The 17,781-nt window shown below is 43.5% G+C and overlaps 1 protein-coding gene across 2 annotated transcripts in view; it reads left to right on the plus strand.

The window, feature by feature from the left end:
• Nucleotides 1-17,781, plus strand: part of mcf2l2 (MCF.2 cell line derived transforming sequence-like 2) — a 286,969-nt gene that overhangs the window by 182,942 nt on the left and 86,246 nt on the right. For both annotated transcript variants that reach the window (XM_036007118.1, XM_036007119.1), the window contains exons 19-21: nucleotides 5,483-5,575; nucleotides 5,912-6,004; nucleotides 15,755-15,877. In XM_036007118.1, the coding sequence (XP_035863011.1) occupies nucleotides 5,483-5,575; nucleotides 5,912-6,004; nucleotides 15,755-15,877 (309 nt within the window). The remainder of the gene's footprint in view (nucleotides 1-5,482; nucleotides 5,576-5,911; nucleotides 6,005-15,754; nucleotides 15,878-17,781) is intronic.

Genomic DNA, 17,781 nt, shown 5'->3' on the forward strand with positions numbered 1-17,781 from the left:
AGGTTGAGGGAGATGGAGAAAGTTGCAAAAAAAGTTGTGTTTTTTTTTTTTGTATAGTTCTTTTAAAAATAAAAAGAAACTTGTTTTGGGGAGAATAAAACTACTCTAGGCTGAGTTTTCTTAGTAATCTTACCAAAAAGGCTCAGGATGCTACAAATGTTGGTATAATATGAAAATGGCTGTTGGATTTAAGACAAAAAATAATTTATTGAATGAATCAAATTCGAACATATCTGTCAGTGGCTTGTTGATCTTTACATTGTTAGTTAATTTCCTATCCTGGCATGGGACACATTCACACGGTTTGAAAAAGTACTTATTGGACTTTAACTTATCATTGCACTTACAATAACGAGCGTAGCTGTCCTCAATTTAGGTCATCCTGTACGTCTCATCTCCATTTTTCCTGCATCCACCATGTGTGAGTGTTTGTGTGTGTGTGTCAGTCGCGGGGGGAACTGAGCAGCCCGCCCGCTGCAGAGAGCCGACAGGAAACAGCAGCCGCTTTCAGCGACTTTATAGTGAAAAAACGTTACAGCGTACATTGATGTTAAAATGTATACAGGTTGGCAGGACATGTTGGAAAGGAAATGTTTCTTTCACTGTACGTTTTGTTGGTAAATGTGAGATGTTCGAGTTACACACGTCTCGTCTTACAAGGAAATGAATTTGGCGACGTACATGTGACGTCAACCCGTTTTCATTCCTGCTTGGTCATTGGCTCTCAGAGTCACATACTGATGCAAAGTCTGACACGTGGGACTGCTGGGATTGGTTGAAGTCGCGGGAAACTCCGGTTATTGGTCAAATTTGTGGAAAAGTTGCGGTGATTGGTCAAAATTGCGAGTCGCACCAAAGTCACGGTGATTGGTTGAATTCATGTGAATTGGCGCGATCGCGACATCGCGAAATCCTGGAGGGACTGGTAAGGCGTAGGGCGATGTTTCCAGACTTCTGTCCCAGTCATGAAGTCCTAACCAATGAGTGACCGAACTGTAACGCCTTTTCTGCCTAGAGACAACAACAACAAAATCTGATTGGATAACTCTAATTATAACGTTTTAGGACACTAACACTGTCATTTCTGAAGCAAATTTGATAGAAAATCAACCGAAAATCAGAATAAAAAGAGATAATTAGTTAGGAGTTGCTACATCGAGTTGCTACATCCCTAGAAGGCTCATTGGTTGCAGTTCATCGGCTACCGGTGTTGTGCCAAAAAGTGCACGTACACAAACATGTTAGATAAATGCCCAGGCTCTTGGGGTCTCCAGCACTTTGTTTTGTTGCCGGCGGTTGCGAACATTTCTCCAGCCATTCTGCGCACTGTAGTGGCTTCCTGAGCCTGGCTCCCCGCTCCCCCTGCCCGGGCCATATTGCTATCTGGATGTGTGACGTCTGGACAGAAAAAAGGGGACACACCAAATCTCTAGATGAGCCGCAGCCAAGCCGCACCTAATTAATCCGCATTTATTTATCTTTATCTTCTAACATTACCCTATTGATCCTGCATAATGTTACACTTTCAATGAATGGCCATTCTATCCTTTATGAGTCTGTTTCAGATCAGGTGTCAAAGTTCTGTCCTTTGTATGACCAACCATTCACACTGAAATCTTTTGATCTGACAAAAAAGAATTGCCAGTGACCATACTCCAGGCAGCAGTTACAGTATGTTTCCTTTAACATGTATTTGGCACAGCAAATCAGTTATTTGTATTTTAGGAAATAGTTTGTGAATACCATTTGTCTGGTCTGGATCGAGGACAATTCATTACCAGGATAATCGGCAGTATCTGTCTCTGCGGGATGTTCCAACAGTATGTGTTGCCACTTTCTAACTCTGTTCTCTTCAGGAAACAACAACTTCGAGCTAGCAAGCTACACACTGAAAATGGCAAGTTCCAAAGAAAAATTGTATCTTGCAACAAGCCAGGCCTGCTTGGTCCTTTTGTGGAATGACATGTAATGCAATAATATGTTTACTGCATTTACTATATAACTGGGACGTTTTGGGAACGATTAGCGGGGATTTGCTATAGATAAAATACATACCGTGATACACTGGTAAGAGTAAATTAAATTTAACCATATATATAGCTAATTTATATAGCTCACATTACTGTATTGAGTGAACAGTTAATTTCATTTAATATTGTATGTATAAAAATGCACACATGAATCATAAATACAGAGCTGCGGACAGAGCGACACTACGTCGACTCGGCAGTTTGTTTAAGTCACAATGAGTCACGGCAATGCAGATAAAGCGGTAGCAAGTGTAGTTGCGCTTTTAAAAACTCCATGCAACAGTGTTCGCTGCAATATAATATTAATGGTGAGGCGAAATCTGTCGTGGTGCAGATAATGTTACACTTCTTCCAAGACCGATGCCCTTTTGTCTAACTGACAGGATGGAGATTGTAGGCCCAACTGAGTTCTCTATGCCCTGGTGACTGACTGACAGGCTTAGGTTGTAGGGCAAGGCAACTTTATTTCTATAGCACATTTCAGCAACAAGGCAATTCAAAACACTTTACTTAAAACATTAAAGAGCAGTTTAAAAAGAGATAGAAAATAAAAACAAGCTAAAATAGAAAAAGATACCAATACAAGTATAAAAGTTACAGTGCAGTGTAAGAAATAAGGTACACAAAAAAGTAGGTAGTTAATGATTAACGAATGAGGAACGAATGAGAAATGAATGAGTAACAAATGGTTAGTTAATGGGTAGTTAATGATTGACTTTGATTCACAACTAATGATTAGTTACTGTTAAACAGACTGGTCGTTACTGTTAAATGAATGAGTAACGAATGGTTAGTTAATGAGTAGTTAGTGGTTTACTGTGATTCAAGCACTATTGATTAGTTACTGTTAAACAGACTGGTAGTTACTGTTAAATGAATGAGTAACAAATGGTTAGTTAATGAGTAGTTACTGATTGACTGTAATTCAAGCACTAATGATTAGTTACTGTTAAACAGACTGGTAGTTACTGTTAAATTAATGAGTAACGAATGGTTAGTTAATGAGTAGTTACTGATGGACTGTGATTCAAGCACTAATGATTAGTTACTATTAAATAGACTGGTAGTTACTGTTAAATGAATGAGTAACGAATGGTTAGTTAATGAGTAGTTACTGATGAACTGCGATTCAAGCACTAATGATTAGTTACTGTTAAATAGACTGGTAGTTACTGTTAAATGAATGAGTAATGAATGGTTAGTTAATGAGTAGTTACTGATTGACTGTGATTCAAGCACTAATGATTAGTTAATAAAGTGTTACCATTATTTGATTTAATAGGTTGTAGGGATGGGTTTGGGAGGGGAGAGGGAGGGGTTTTATTTTGTGTAGAGTGTAAAATATTCTAAATAAATAACAAAATGTTCTAAGTAAATAGGATACATAGGTTTGGAATTACAACAATTACAACTTTAATTCATTTTTTGTTATTACAGAGGGACAGAACCAAAAAAAAGGTACCGTTGCGGACTGGAACCAAATTTCAGGCACCGGTACCGGAAAAAATGTGAACGGTACCCAACTCTATTTGTGACCAGAGCTTAGGGCCGCCCAAGACGATTGTGATCGGTTTAAGAAATGCAAACAACCCAGAGTGTTTTATTTGTCTCCTGTTCCGAAATGTATATGTGGAGGAGCCAGACTCCGCAGCGCTGTGGAGATAGGTGTGAGACTATCGTTTGTCTAATGATAGTGGGCTCCTTTAATAAAAAGTATAGAATGAGGAAATGAGGTCAACCAGCCAGTAATGTGCAGAATTAATGGACTTCCTATTCCAGCAACAGCTGAAATTGACCAGAAACTGACAAGAGATTATTTAAAGGATAGAATGATTATATAGGGTATTTCACACTGTTCCTTAAGGTCTCCTAATAGGGTATGTAAAATTGGTTGGGCTGAAAATGGCCCGGGTGCTATTCTATGGGTCCTAATGTATCCCTGTGTTTTGGCCCTATTTGGAACGAGACCTTTTCTTCCAAATATGGTATGCTCATGAATATTTAGATGAGCTGCATGCTGATTGGTTGAGCGAACCACATACACAAACAGTGGAGACGAGACAGCAGGTCTCATATTTCAGACACTGTTATGTTATACATTGTTCGTCTGCTATTTCATTACTAAATTCACTTCTGAGACTTTTTTATGCGAGAAATCAACTATGTAAAGGTTAAATATGTGCCGTTTTACTACAATTGATGGCTAATTGCAAATTTTGTCCGACTGTGTGTCGGAGTTCATGAGCTCCGTGACAGCGGCTGGTGCTGCCTCGCCGCCCGGCCTGTCCTTTCACTGACCCCGGGTACACTTTCGGCATAACTATAGTATATTTACAGTTTGAATTTCGTCGGGCATGTATATCACAGCTAGCCTAAGGTTTGTGAATTTGAGGGGTCTCGTTAGGAGGAGCTGCTAGCTAGGCTATGTGTCCCATTCAATCCTATGGGAAAAGATTGCTGCTACACTTTTGGCATAACTATAGAATATTTACACTTGAATTTTGTCACGGCATGTATATCACAGCTACCCTAAGGTCTTACAAAGCTTAGCTAACACTTTTGTCCGATTTCAATTTAATGCATTTTTGTGAATTTCAGAGGTCTCGTTAGGAGGATGCTAGCTCTCATTGATAGAGCTCCATCCAGCTCACTGCGGGCTCTATCAATGAGACTCGCGGACAAGAGGCATTTATTTCCCCGATCGTTTGTTTAAATAACTCAACACACATATCCATCCACAAGATTAACTGGAACCTGTGGTAAGAGATTGCGGGTGTAACAAGCTCACTGACCGCGCTCTCACTCACACACACCGGCATTTTAGCAGGAAGAGGGGAGGGAGAGCCGCGGGCTGCCGGCCATGACAGAGCTCCATCTAGCTCACAGCGGGCCGGGGTCTGTAAAGGAGGACAGGCCGGGGAACGAGGCAGCAACCCAGGCAGCACCGGCCGCTGAACTCTGACACACAGTCAGACAAAATTTGCAATTAGCCATCAATATTTGTAAAACGGCACATATTTGACTTCTACATAGTTGATTTCTCGCATAAAAAAGTCTCAAAAGTGAATTTAGTGATGAAATAGCAGACAAACAATATATAAAAGTTCTGAGATCTGCGCGACCTAGATTCACAAGACAAACTGGTCCCAGATCAGTCAGTGACCTATGTAAATTTTGGGGCGTTACAAAGATAGAAGGTAAAGCCAAATAAGGTAGGAGTTGAGTAGTTTACGTCAACTTTTAGCTTTGTTGAGATTCGCCCGTTTTCAGCAGCAGTTTCAAATTGTGAGATTTGCATAGGAAAGAGGTGTCAATGGGACTTTGAGGTTCTCTGTATGTCCTTTTTACCCACCGAACTGTCGTAATTCAACTATGACAAGGTAAACTCAGTTTTGCATTCTATCACCCCTTTAAGGCACTCTCTTTACTCAGACATGTCTTTGTTTTGTCAGAAAGAAGAGCTTCAGGTGTATGAGAAGTACTGTCAGAATAAACCCCGCTCTGAAGTCCTCTGGAGACAGTGTGGAGACAGCCTCTTTTTTCAGGTAACACACACACACACTCTCTCTCTCTCTCTCTCTCTCTCTCTCTCTCTCTTATGGTGCTGTTTATGATGTTAAACTTAAGTCTTTGGTCAGTTGTTCCATACACTAAGATAACACTGTATAACCTAAATGGTAGAATTTAAATCTTCTAACAGCAACATCTACATTTTGTGACATAACCTAATAGGACAGGTGTGTTTTAATGTAACATAAACATTTTCCGTGACCCTCAGGGGGCACTTATTATTTTTTTTTTGGGGGGGGGGGATGCATTTCCCTGTTTTGCCTCCCCTGATGGTGGGTCTCTGCTGATGGAAAATGTGTCTGTCATAACAGGAATGCCAGAAGAAACTGGACCACAAACTGTCTCTGGATGCCTACCTGCTAAAGCCTGTCCAGAGGATCACCAAATACCAACTCATGCTCAAGGTAACTACTAGGTAAAAACACACAGGATGCTGAAGCTGAGCTATTTTAACTTCGACGCCCATGTTATCCAGTCTGTCAGTTCATACTATCTGCGATTAGGAGCGGAGCGGCCGCACCAGCACGCGTGCTGCAGCAATCATTTCAGCGTCTCCCTTTATTTATTCCGCGAGCTGCAACTCCCACGAGTAAATGTGTCAATCTAGGTAAGTAATCAAATACAAGAAGGCCACAGCGCAGCTGTATACTTTACATAATAAAACAGATTTCAACATAAAAGGTATTTGGTGATCTTGGCTGTCTTCACTTCTCAGCTGTGTCTAAAGTGAGACAGGTAATCAGGCACAGGGAGAGAGAGACACCGACGGACGGACAGAGAGACATACACACACAACAAAACACTCAAGGTTTATGCTGGACTTTTTTTTGTTTGACAAACAATATGGCCAGTATTATTCCACAATTCCGGCTATGTAGAACAACTACTGGACATACATTTTGTTATAAATAGCCATCTAATCCTTCATTTAAACAGCAATAAAACACAAAAAACACTAACACTATGATCCAAATTCCAAATGAAGAAGTTACAAAACTAAAAATCTAAGTGAAGCAATGCAATGTGGAAACAGTCATTAGTGCAAACAACACTAAAATTAGTACTGGACTTTCACTGTCAGCGCTCATGTATGATAGAGATGACACTCGCTAGGCTAGGGTTGTGGCACGAGGATTATGACCTCACTGTCCCCAATGGAAACAGCAGTCTGTTCTTTTCTTCTCTTTGGTATTTTTGTTTTTATTCTTTTTTTTTTCTTCCTTGCAGGGTACAAAATTAGCACCATCAACCAGCCAAATGCTAGTAAAATAGTGGTTGGTAGATTTACTCACCAGCCAAAGAAATTTTGTCAAATGTGAACAAACTAGTCATTAGGCTGGTGGACTATGCCGTTATATTTATTTTATAGCAATTATATATTTTTAGCACAGAGAAATATATATTGCAAGCACATACATTACATTTCAAAGAAAAAGTATACACAAGCAAACAAAAACTAAAATCTATTCCATGCTCAAGAAAAGGTTTTTGCATTTTTGCTACTATCCATATTAACATGCAATAATACTCATGTGCCCTCACACAAACTCTTGCTCAGTGCGCTGAGCACTCTGGTCATATCTCCCTCTCTCTCTCAACCTCCGCACTCTGTGCGCGCTTAACTCTGGCCTCACACACTCGCTAAACTTGCCGCAGCGTTACAAATGTGCCACAAAATTAACCAATCAGAGAAGGTAAATTGTGATTGGCTGTTTATCTCCAATTAGCTTGCTAGAACTACCTACAGCAGTGATTCCCCAACCAAGTGTACTTATGCTGTTGCCAGGAGGTACTCGGAAAGATTGTGGAGCAGCTCAACTAATCAAAATAACAATAATTGAAATTATGATTACGATTTATGATGAATATATCAGCTGAAACACCTAAAAAAAGTCGTTTAAACTAAAAAACTATAGCTAAAAGTAGTGAATGGTAGAAATAAATAGCTACTAAGTTCAAATGATTAGATAAAAGTAATGGATGACCGTTAAAACATTAAGCCATACTTAAAGTAGAAGACAAATTTCTGACCAAACCAAGCTAAATGGTTACAGTTCAATTTTATGAAAGAAATACCAATATCCACTTCAATATAATAAATAGTGTTATGTATTTGGAACACATCGGGACTTGATATACGGGTATTTGAGTTAATCTGACAGGGCTATAGGGATACCTCAGACCAGTATTTTTTATTAAAAAGCTAATCACAGTCACTCTCTCTACCACACAGTACATGGTGTCATGATGAACATGCACACTAGGGACAGTTTGTTGCATACTCGTAGCAACACCGCACGTTCATGAGCTTGTCTCTGGTGTATACAACAAGTACACATGGAGAACTCCCCTGCATTACTTCATTCCTTTATATTGTATGAATCATCAGGAATTGACATGAGTTCATAGCCTCTCATTCATAACCTCATGCATGAAAAACACATCAACTAAAGCATTAGGTAAGGTGGGTACATCATTATGCACAAGTTGTGTTCAAATCAGAATTTGTGCAGTGATGACCACATTTTTTTGCAGAAAAATAAATAATCATGATCATGCTTAATAAATCATAATTCATAATGATATGCCCACGTACCTAATGCTTTAGTTGTGTTGTTCATTATGAGGTCACTAATGACAGACTGTGAACACGTCAATTCCTGATGATTCATGGGATATTAAGGAATTCAGTAATACAAAAATCATTAATTACATGATGCATAATAATACATACATCAATTAAGTCATGCATGAATTTATGATAATTCATGTACCCTTACCGTAAAGTGTTACCAGTGTTATTCTAACCAACAACATACACACACACACACACACACAAATGTAATCTCATTTGATAGAGCAGATAGCTTCCCTATTGGAAACATTCATTCCATATACAGTATTTGTTAGAGGAGTGAATTTGCTCAAGAATCAATTTGTTGGCTGAAAGCCTACTGTGAAATTGCATACAGGTGTCAGCAAAATTGGCCCGTGTGACGAGTAGCACCTTTAACGTGGGAATGGTTATGCGGTTCCTCTCGTCAGTCCATGTGTTGTTCATGAGCGAAAAGATCCGCTCAACGGGAGCATTTGTGCCCAGTTAAAACCCTTTCACTGTCTATGGTTAAAACTAGAGTTGAGCCGGATACTCGGCTGAAACGAGTATCCGGTACGGATAAAGCACTTTTGCCGAGTACGAGTAATACGAGTGTCATGGTTAGCGAGGATGGTGGACCCAAATGCAGAGAGCAGGCGAAGGAGTAATGAGCACGAGGATTTATTAAACACAAAAACAGGAGCAAACCAAAGGCGGTCCAAAAATGGAGCAGGCAGAAAACAACAGAACAGGCTACGACGTGCTGACAGGAACAAAACCAGACACAAACAATGATCCGACGAGAGACAAGGGAAAACAGAGAGGCTAAATACACAAGGTAACGAGGGAACGAGAGGCAGGTGACACAACAGGTGGAACAAATCAAAAAAGGCGGGAAACAAACAAAGACAGGAAGAAAGCTAGACAAGACAAGGGAGACAAGACAGACTACAAAATAAAACAGGAAACAAGCACAATACAGAACAGAAACCGACTACAAAAATAATACACACCACAAAATACCAAAACCCTGACAGTACCCCCCCCCCAAGGGACAGATCCCAGATGGCCCAAAAACAGAACAAAAAGACAACCCAGGGAGGGCGGAGGGGGACCGGAGGAGGGCCAAACAGGTCAGCAAACAAGTCAAGTGGGGCTAGGGAATGGAGAGACCACTCGGGACAGGGAACAGGAAGGCCCCGGGACAGGGACAGAGAGGCCTCGGCAACAGGGAACAGAGAGGCCTCGGCAACAAGGAGCAGAGAGGCCTCGGCAACAAGGAGCAGAGAGGCCTCGGCAACAAGGAGCAGAGAGTCACTGGGGCACAACGCCCTGGGTCACAGGGAACAGAGAGTCACAGGGGCTGAGAGAGAGAGCTCGGCAACAGGGGCAGAGAGGCCTCGGCAACAGGGGGCAGAGAGGCCTCGGCAACAGGGGGCAGAGTCGAAGGCAGAAACCTTCAGGCGGCCTGCGACGAAGGCAGAACCCTTCTGGCCACCGGCGACGAAGGCAGAATCTCTCTGGTGGCCGTACAGGATGTCGAGGGCACCGAGATGACTGGCGGCGAAGGCGAAGCCTCTCTGAAGGACGGTGACGATGGCGAAACCCCTCTGGAGGGCGACAGCGAAAGCAGAATCCTTCTGGAGGCCGGCGGCGAAGGCGAAACCCCTCTGGAGGCCGTCTGCGAGGGCGAATCCCTTCTGAAGACCGGCGGCGAAGGCGAAGCCTCTCTGAAGGACGGCGACGAAGGCGAAACCCCTCTGGAGGGCAACAGCGAAAGCAGAATCCTTCTGGAGGCCGTCTGCGAGGGCGAATTCCTTCTGAAGACCGGCGGCGAAGGCGAATCCCCTCTGGTGGCCAGACAGGCTCAGCAGATGAAGGGGCAGCTGGGCTGGAAACAGGCGACGGGTCAGCTGGGCTGGAGACAGGCGACGGGTCAGCTGGGTCAGTGTCTGCCAACAAGGTAACAGGATCAGTAACAGACAACAAGACAACAGGGTCAGGAGTCGGCAACTCCGCCGACAGGGTAACTGGAGCATTAGTCGGCCGGACCACCGACAAAACACGGGGAGCAGGAGTCGGCCGAACCGCCGACAACACGGGGAGCAGAGTCGGCCTGACCGCCGAGGACACGAGGGGCAGGAGTCGGCCTGACCGCCGACAGGACACGAGGGGCAGGAGTCGGCCTGACCGCCGACAGGACACGAGGGGCAGGAGTCGGCCTGACCGCCACAGGCAAAGTCTCATGGGGGCAGAACAAAGGCAAAGTCACTAGGGAGGTCTCTGGGACTCCAGAGACCAACAAAGCCTCAGGGGCAGTCTCTTGGACGCCGGAGACCGGCAAGGCCTCTGGCTTGCCCGTAGACGTGGACTCTGGGAGAGCTGTCGACATGGACTCTGGAAGAGCTGTCGACGTAGACTCTGGGAGAGTGGTCATCGAAGACTCTGGACGACTGGAAGACTCTAACAGAGCGGTCATCGAAGAGTCTGGACGACTGGAAGACTCTAGCAGAGCGGTCATCGGAGACTCTGGACGACTGGAAGACTCTAGCAGAGCGGTCATCGGAGACTCTGGACGACTGGAAGACTCTAGCAGAGCGGTCATCGTAGATTCTTGAAGAGCGGTCATCGACGACTCTTGAAGACTGCACGTCAGCGGTGGTTCTGGGCGGCTGCACGTCAGCGGCGGTTCTGGGCAGCTGCATGTCAGCGGCGGTTCTGGAAGGCTGCACGTCAGCGGCGGTTCTGGAAGGCTGCGCAGTGCTGGGAAACTGGGCAGCTTGGGGACACTAGGAAACTCGGAAACATTAGGAAACTCGGGAACTCTAGGAAACTCGGGAACACTAGGAAACTCGGGGAAGCTAGGAAGGCTGCTAGCAAGCCTGGGATCTGGGAGAGTGCTAACTAGCCTGGACTCAGGAGGGCTGCTAGCTAGCTTGGGCTTAAGGGGGCTGCTAGCCAGCCGGGGCTCAAGAAGGCTGCTAGCTAGCCTGGATTCAGAAGAGCTGCTAACTAGCCTGGGCTCAGGAAGGCTACTAGCTAGCCGGGGCTCAGAGAGGCTGCTAGCTAGCCTTGTTTCAGGGGGGTTGCTAGCTAGCCTGAATTTAGGGGGCCTGCTAGCTAGCCTGGGCTCAGGAAGGCTACTAGCTAGCCGGGACTCAAGAAAGTTGCTAGCTAGCCTGGATTCAGGGGGTTTGCTAGCTAGCCTGGATTTAGGAAGGTTACTAGCTAGCCGGGGCTCAGGGAGGTTGCTAGCTAGCTTGAATTCAGGAGAGCTGCACGTCAGCCCGGAGTCAGGAGAGCTGCACGTCCACCCGGAATCAGGAGAGCTGCACGTCAACCCAGGGTCAGGAGAGCTGCACGCCAGCCCGGGAACAGAAGGGTTGCACGTCAGCTCGGGAACAGAAGGGTTGCACGTCAGCTCGGGAACAGAAGGGTTGCACGTCAGCTCAGGCTCAGGAACACAGGTCAACTCAGGCTCAGGAACATATGTCAGCTCAGGCTCAGGTACACAGGTCAGCTCAGGCTCAGGTACACAGGTCAGCTCAGGCTCAGGTACACAGGTCCGCTCAGGCTCAGGAACACAGGTCCGCTCAGGCTCAGGAACACAGGTCCGCTCAGGAACACAGGTCAGCTCAGGCTCAGGAACACAGGTCAGCTCAGGCTCAGGAACACACGTCAGCTCAGGCTCAGGAACACACGTCAGCTCAGGCTCAGGAACACACGTCAGCTCAGGCTCTGGCTCGCTGGACAGCACGGACTCGAGGCCGCTGGACAGCGAGGACTCTGGGCTGAAGAGAGGGTGAAGCAGGGCATGGCGTCGGGAGCCATGTTGTCTTCTACCCTGTCTCCGGCCTCCACGGTTCCCAGGGAATATGGCTAGGCGAGTTCCCTCAAAGGATTGCTTGTAGTTGAGGGTGCCCGCAGAGTGGGTTGCCGTAGAGCCGATCATAAAGCTTCCAGGGGAGCTGCTAGCAGGCAAACTAGACTGTTGTCTTCCAGCTTGAAGGCTGGCAGCTTTGGCCTCCTCAGTCTTTTTAACAGACATGGCAAAATACTGAAGCAAAGTCATATGAGTCTCTGGCTCTCCTCCAGGTAGAGAGACAGGACTGGGCGAAGCGGGCAAAGGGACAGACGGGGTCACAGACAAAAATCCAGTGGCCACGGTGTTAGCAGACCGGGATGTAGGCTGGGTAACGGACATGAAACCTGTAGCAAAACGGCACACAGGTGGATGGGCAGGAGTGGAAACAAATCTTTTAACCCAGTCCGGAATTGAGTCAATTAGCCAGGGTTTTTCTGACACCATCTTACGAGCCAATGACAAAATAGCCTCCTTCTGGTACTCACTGTCTGCTTCCTTCCACATAACCTTCAGCTCTATCAGGTCACAAAGTAGCTCACAAAGTTCATCAGACAAAGGGTGTGCAGGAGCCATGGTCCAGATAGGCCTTGAGCAGCAACCAGTAGAAGAAAAAAAAAACACAAAAAACTGGGAACCCACTGGGAAAAAGGAAGCTTCTCTGCTGGGTCTGGTTGGTCGGATCATTCTGTCATGGTTAGCGAGGATGGTGGACCCAAATGCAGAGAGCAGGCGAAGGAGTAATGAGCACGAGGATTTATTAAACACAAAAACAGGAGCAAACCAAAGGCGGTCCAAAAATGGAGCAGGCAGAAAACAACAGAACAGGCTACGACGTGCTGACAGGAACAAAACCAGACACAAACAATGATCCGACGAGAGACAAGGGAAAACAGAGAGGCTAAATACACAAGGTAACGAGGGAACGAGAGGCAGGTGACACAACAGGTGGAACAAATCAAAAAAGGCGGGAAACAAACAAAGACAGGAAGAAAGCTAGACAAGACAAGGGAGACAAGACAGACTACAAAATAAAACAGGAAACAAGCACAATACAGAACAGAAACCGACTACAAAATAATACACACCACAAAATACCAAAACCCTGACAACGAGTCAATATCTGTGCTTGGACTGAATAAAAATCCTCATTGGGTAGCTGACTGTGTCTGCGTTCTGTGATAGGCTAGTCGTCACAGCGCCCCTCCCCTACACACATACAGATTTATTGTGTTGCTGTGTCCCGCTCTGCTCACTCACACACAGAACACTGAGAAGAGAACAGCTCTCTCTCTCTCTGTCTCTCCCTCAGTCACTCAGGTTCGCGGGTCTTTTCCGTTAACGTTTAGGGTTTCTTCAGCTTCAGCTTTGTTTTTTACTTCAGTTTGTAGTACTTACTTATTAACCAGTAGAGTTCTGGTAAACGTGGGGTTTGTTCAGACGTGGTGATTGGTAGAATGCGACTCGCGTTGCGTCTCTGCCTGTCGGAGATTTTTTTTCTTTTTTAAACCGTCAGCTGGCTCTAAACAGATCTGAAAAACAGCGTCGGACTATTTGATCCGTAGAACACAGTCCCCCCCGCTGCCCTCTCTCTCTCTTTCTCTCTGTCTCTCTCTTACTCACTCACACTCACACACACACACACACACACACACACACACACACATACCTGGTGTGGAAATAAAAAATAAAAAAAAGAACCAAAAAAAAAATTAAAAAAAATTACACTGATCATAAAAAAATTAAAAGTTAAAAAAAGAAAGTTATGTTGAGTATGAAAACTCTTGTTCATTACATTTTACTTCATAATTGCAACCGCATGTGTTGTATTCATTGTTCTTGTTCTGTATATAGTTTGTTTGTTATCGTGATCAAAACCATTGATCTGAAGCTCAATGCTGATGCTGTCATGTAAATAGTTTTCTAATCAGCAATAAATATAACAATTTCTGATCAACCCATATCAATTGCATGCTTAAAATAACATACCGGTTAAAGCCCCGCCCATTTCAAGACAAACCGACCCACTTCCGGGTTAGGCCCCGCCCAGTCCGAGTACAGATACAGATACAGATAATTCATATGGTTAACAGATACAGATACAGATACAGATAATGCTGTACTCGCTCATCCCTAGTTAAAACAACAGGTAAGAAGATGCATTGCAACAATGTTTACAAATATACATTGTAACGCTGGCTGCACAGATTATGCAGACGCAGACTGCTACAATTGACTGACACACACACACACACACACACTGTTCACTACGGCACAAGGTGCTTCCCGGTGCGTGCAGGTTAGCGCATGTGCGGTGTGTGTATCTGTTCGTGTGTTGAAGATGGTGGACACGTGAGTCCTAGCTAGCTGTGTACCGAATAAAAGTTTGAACTGAATAAACGTTGTTTATTACAACTAACAATTATGTCGTGCTATTAGCTACCACTAACGTTAGCTACTAGCCGATAGCCGGCAACAGTTTGGGATGTTAAGAACGTTACATCGCTTTACATCGCTACAAGCTTTACAGCATACAGGCCTCCGATGTATTATAAGATAATACAAATGATGAATTACAGCCATTATGTCCATTATTACAGCTACAGGAACTAAGGAGAACCGTGATATGAGCTTGCAGTGCAGGGCAGCTCAGCCAGGCGCCCGTGAGTCAGCTTGCATTCATTATACTCGTTCATTATGCCTAGTTAAATAACTCTGGATTCGGCTATTAGTGCATGTTACAATTTTTTAAACATAAATATTTCAATAAGGACTATTAAAGTGTTTGGACTGGTACGTTGATGTACCAAGAAAAAAAATATTCACTGATATATAGACATGTCTTTCGCCATATAAAGTCTTCTGGGCCAGAGGGTTGCCAGCAGGGTTCAAAATGCACTTTTTCGTCCACCAGCCGAATGGCTATTCAATGTTCAAATTTCACCAGCCACTCAATACAGTACCATTGTTTTTTTTGGCTGGTGAGTGTAGCAAATCTACCAGCCACTTGCATATTTTACCAGCATTTGGCTGGTAAATGGTGCTAATTTGGAACCCTGGTTGCCAGACGTTGCAATTCCACCATTGTCAGCTAAACCCATGGTTGCTTCAAAGCCTGGCGCTGTTCCTTAGGGCTTGCTGTTCGTCCGTAGATTTTTGTTTACTGCTACTAGCGATCTACAAAGTAATTGTGACATAAAAGTAATTGACAAACAGCCAATCAGAATTTACCTTCTTTAATTCTCCGATTTGTTGATTTTGTGGTACATTTGTAACGCTGTGGCAAGTTGAGCGAGCGTGTGCGAGCAGAGTTGAGTGCACACGGAGTGCAGAGGTTGAGAGAGAGAGGGAGACATGACAGGAGTGCAGCAGCGTTCTGCCAGCACACCGAGCAAGAGTTTGTGAGAGGGCATGAGTATTATTGCACGTTAATATGGATAATAGCAAATATGCAAATACATTTATTGAGCACAGAATAGATTTTAGCTTGCTTAAACCTGTGTATAATTTCTCGTCAAAATGTAATGTATGTGCTTGCAAAATATATTTCTCAAAATATACAATTGCTTACTCTGAGGCACAAATAGTATGCTATAGTGGACAATTTAAAAAATAAAAATACATTGGGGACCCTTCTTCCTTGTATCCTGCCTTATTCAATCTTTTTTAACCCCCTTCCTCCTTCACGTCTTCCAGGAGATGTTAAAATGCAGTAAGGGGGAGGGGACGGCTGAGTTGGAGGAGGCTTTAACCACCATGCTGGACATCATCAAGTCTGTCAACGACTCCATGCACCAGATAGCCATTACAGGCTTTGAGGTCAGTATGTAGAATTCATTCATCATTGACATCATCATCATGTACAAAATTAATACGTTGAGAAAACTTGATAATTAGGGCAACAGCTGCATTTGACTTTACTCAACTGCAAAGCTAGTTATGTCAACTTAGTTTAAAAAGTGATACTGTTTACTTTTGAATTGAACCTCTATGTTACCAAACTTACAATTACTTGTCCTGCCAACTGATAATTTTTGTTTAGATAACTTGAAACGTTTATCCCCATAAACCACTGGACCATATGCTGTACTAAAAAGACATCATACATTTCCTCAAATTACTAAAAACAAGTCTTTTTGGAGAATTAATCCCTATAGAGTGAATGCTGATAAGTATGCTACTTCTTCTTGATTTATTACCTCAATAAAGAATTTCTTAACGAGTTTATTGCCTCAATCGCAAGTTTTAAGTTTTCTTCAATACATTTCGGAAATGATGGTCCCATTTTTTTAAATTGACAAAAAAGCAGGGGATGCTTTAGGGCGTGGCTACATGCAACCTGTCAATCATGACAGAGGCTTACCAATGCCAACCATGGCCCTGTGTACATTAAAATAGTCGTAAACTTGTTTTAGGGTGTTGTCCATGTTTTCATCTTAAAGAGGACCTATTATGCTTTTTCGTCTTTTCTAACCTATAAATGTTGTTATAATGTTGTTGTTGTGTTGTAGTGTCAAATAATGAGGTAAATGCATTTAGACTTGAGGCCTGCTGACAGTTTGGGTTAGCTCTGCCCAGCAGAACACTCGGATCTCATTGTGTTTCAGTTGGGTCTTTGAAGCGACCCTGCATTTTACAGAGAATAGCTTTGTGAACTGGGCAGGGGTCAAGAACGGGTTTTGCAAGTCTTTGTTACTAAAAGACGGGTCAGTTCCCACTTTTTTTGGCCAACCTGGAGATTTCTGCGGTTTACAACCTGTAAGTATGCTTTATTGGTTGTGTATTTGTGTTGTTAAAAGCAAAGAACGTAGCTACTGTAACGTTACTGTCGAGTGTTCATAGTTGTGGCTAAGCTGCTTTGATTCAGTGCTCAGCTATAACATTAGGCTTTGGATAATTGCTAACGTTAGCTTGTGCTTTTGTGGTTACATTGGGTTGCTCATCAGCTGTTGGACCTGTTTTATCTAACATTCTGTTACATTTAAAATGGCAATTTTTTTGTTAGCAATCATAGGTGAAGGTGGATTTATAATTAACGTTAAAAGCTATGATGTTGCTATGATCAGCAACAATATATCATCACAATAGTGTTAGCTGGCTAGTAAGGCTTACATAGCAAACGTAACATTAGAGACTGAAAAGGCCTCTACTAGTGTGCTAGCTGTTTCAATAAGCCTTTGTTGATGCTTATAATAAGGACAAACACTGTTGTGATGAGTGGCGGCGAATTGAGGACCCAAATGCAGGGAGAGGCAGGAGATGGTTAAACTCAGGTTTTATTGGACAATAATGAGGGGAGCAAACAACAAAGGAAGTCCTGAAGGCAGCAGGCAAAAAGGTCCAAAGTACAAAAAAACAAACCATGACAGTTGTAAACTCAAGTACTTCACTCTGCAATCTTCATGCAGTTACATACAAGTACTAATAAAATAAATAAATAACTCTGAGTGTGTAACAATTAAAACTCTCCCGGTCCCTCACTGAATAATGTCCCCTAGCAAACATATATTGCAACATGTTCCCTTTTTTTCTTTTTTTTTAAGGAAATAATCCCTGAACAACTGTATAAATATTAAAAAGTTTACCATGGTTGAATGCTTTCACAGTAAAGTAACCATCCATAACTTAAAAAAACATTTTTTAGTTTTTTGCCTGATTTTCTTGACAGAATGTGTATTATTGACACTCAAAGTCATTTAAATGGCCTCGTGTGTGTAGTGCGG

The sequence above is a fragment of the Sander lucioperca genome, chromosome 11 (assembly GCF_008315115.2).
Source record: "Sander lucioperca isolate FBNREF2018 chromosome 11, SLUC_FBN_1.2, whole genome shotgun sequence".
NCBI classification, from domain to species: Eukaryota; Metazoa; Chordata; class Actinopteri; order Perciformes; family Percidae; genus Sander; species Sander lucioperca.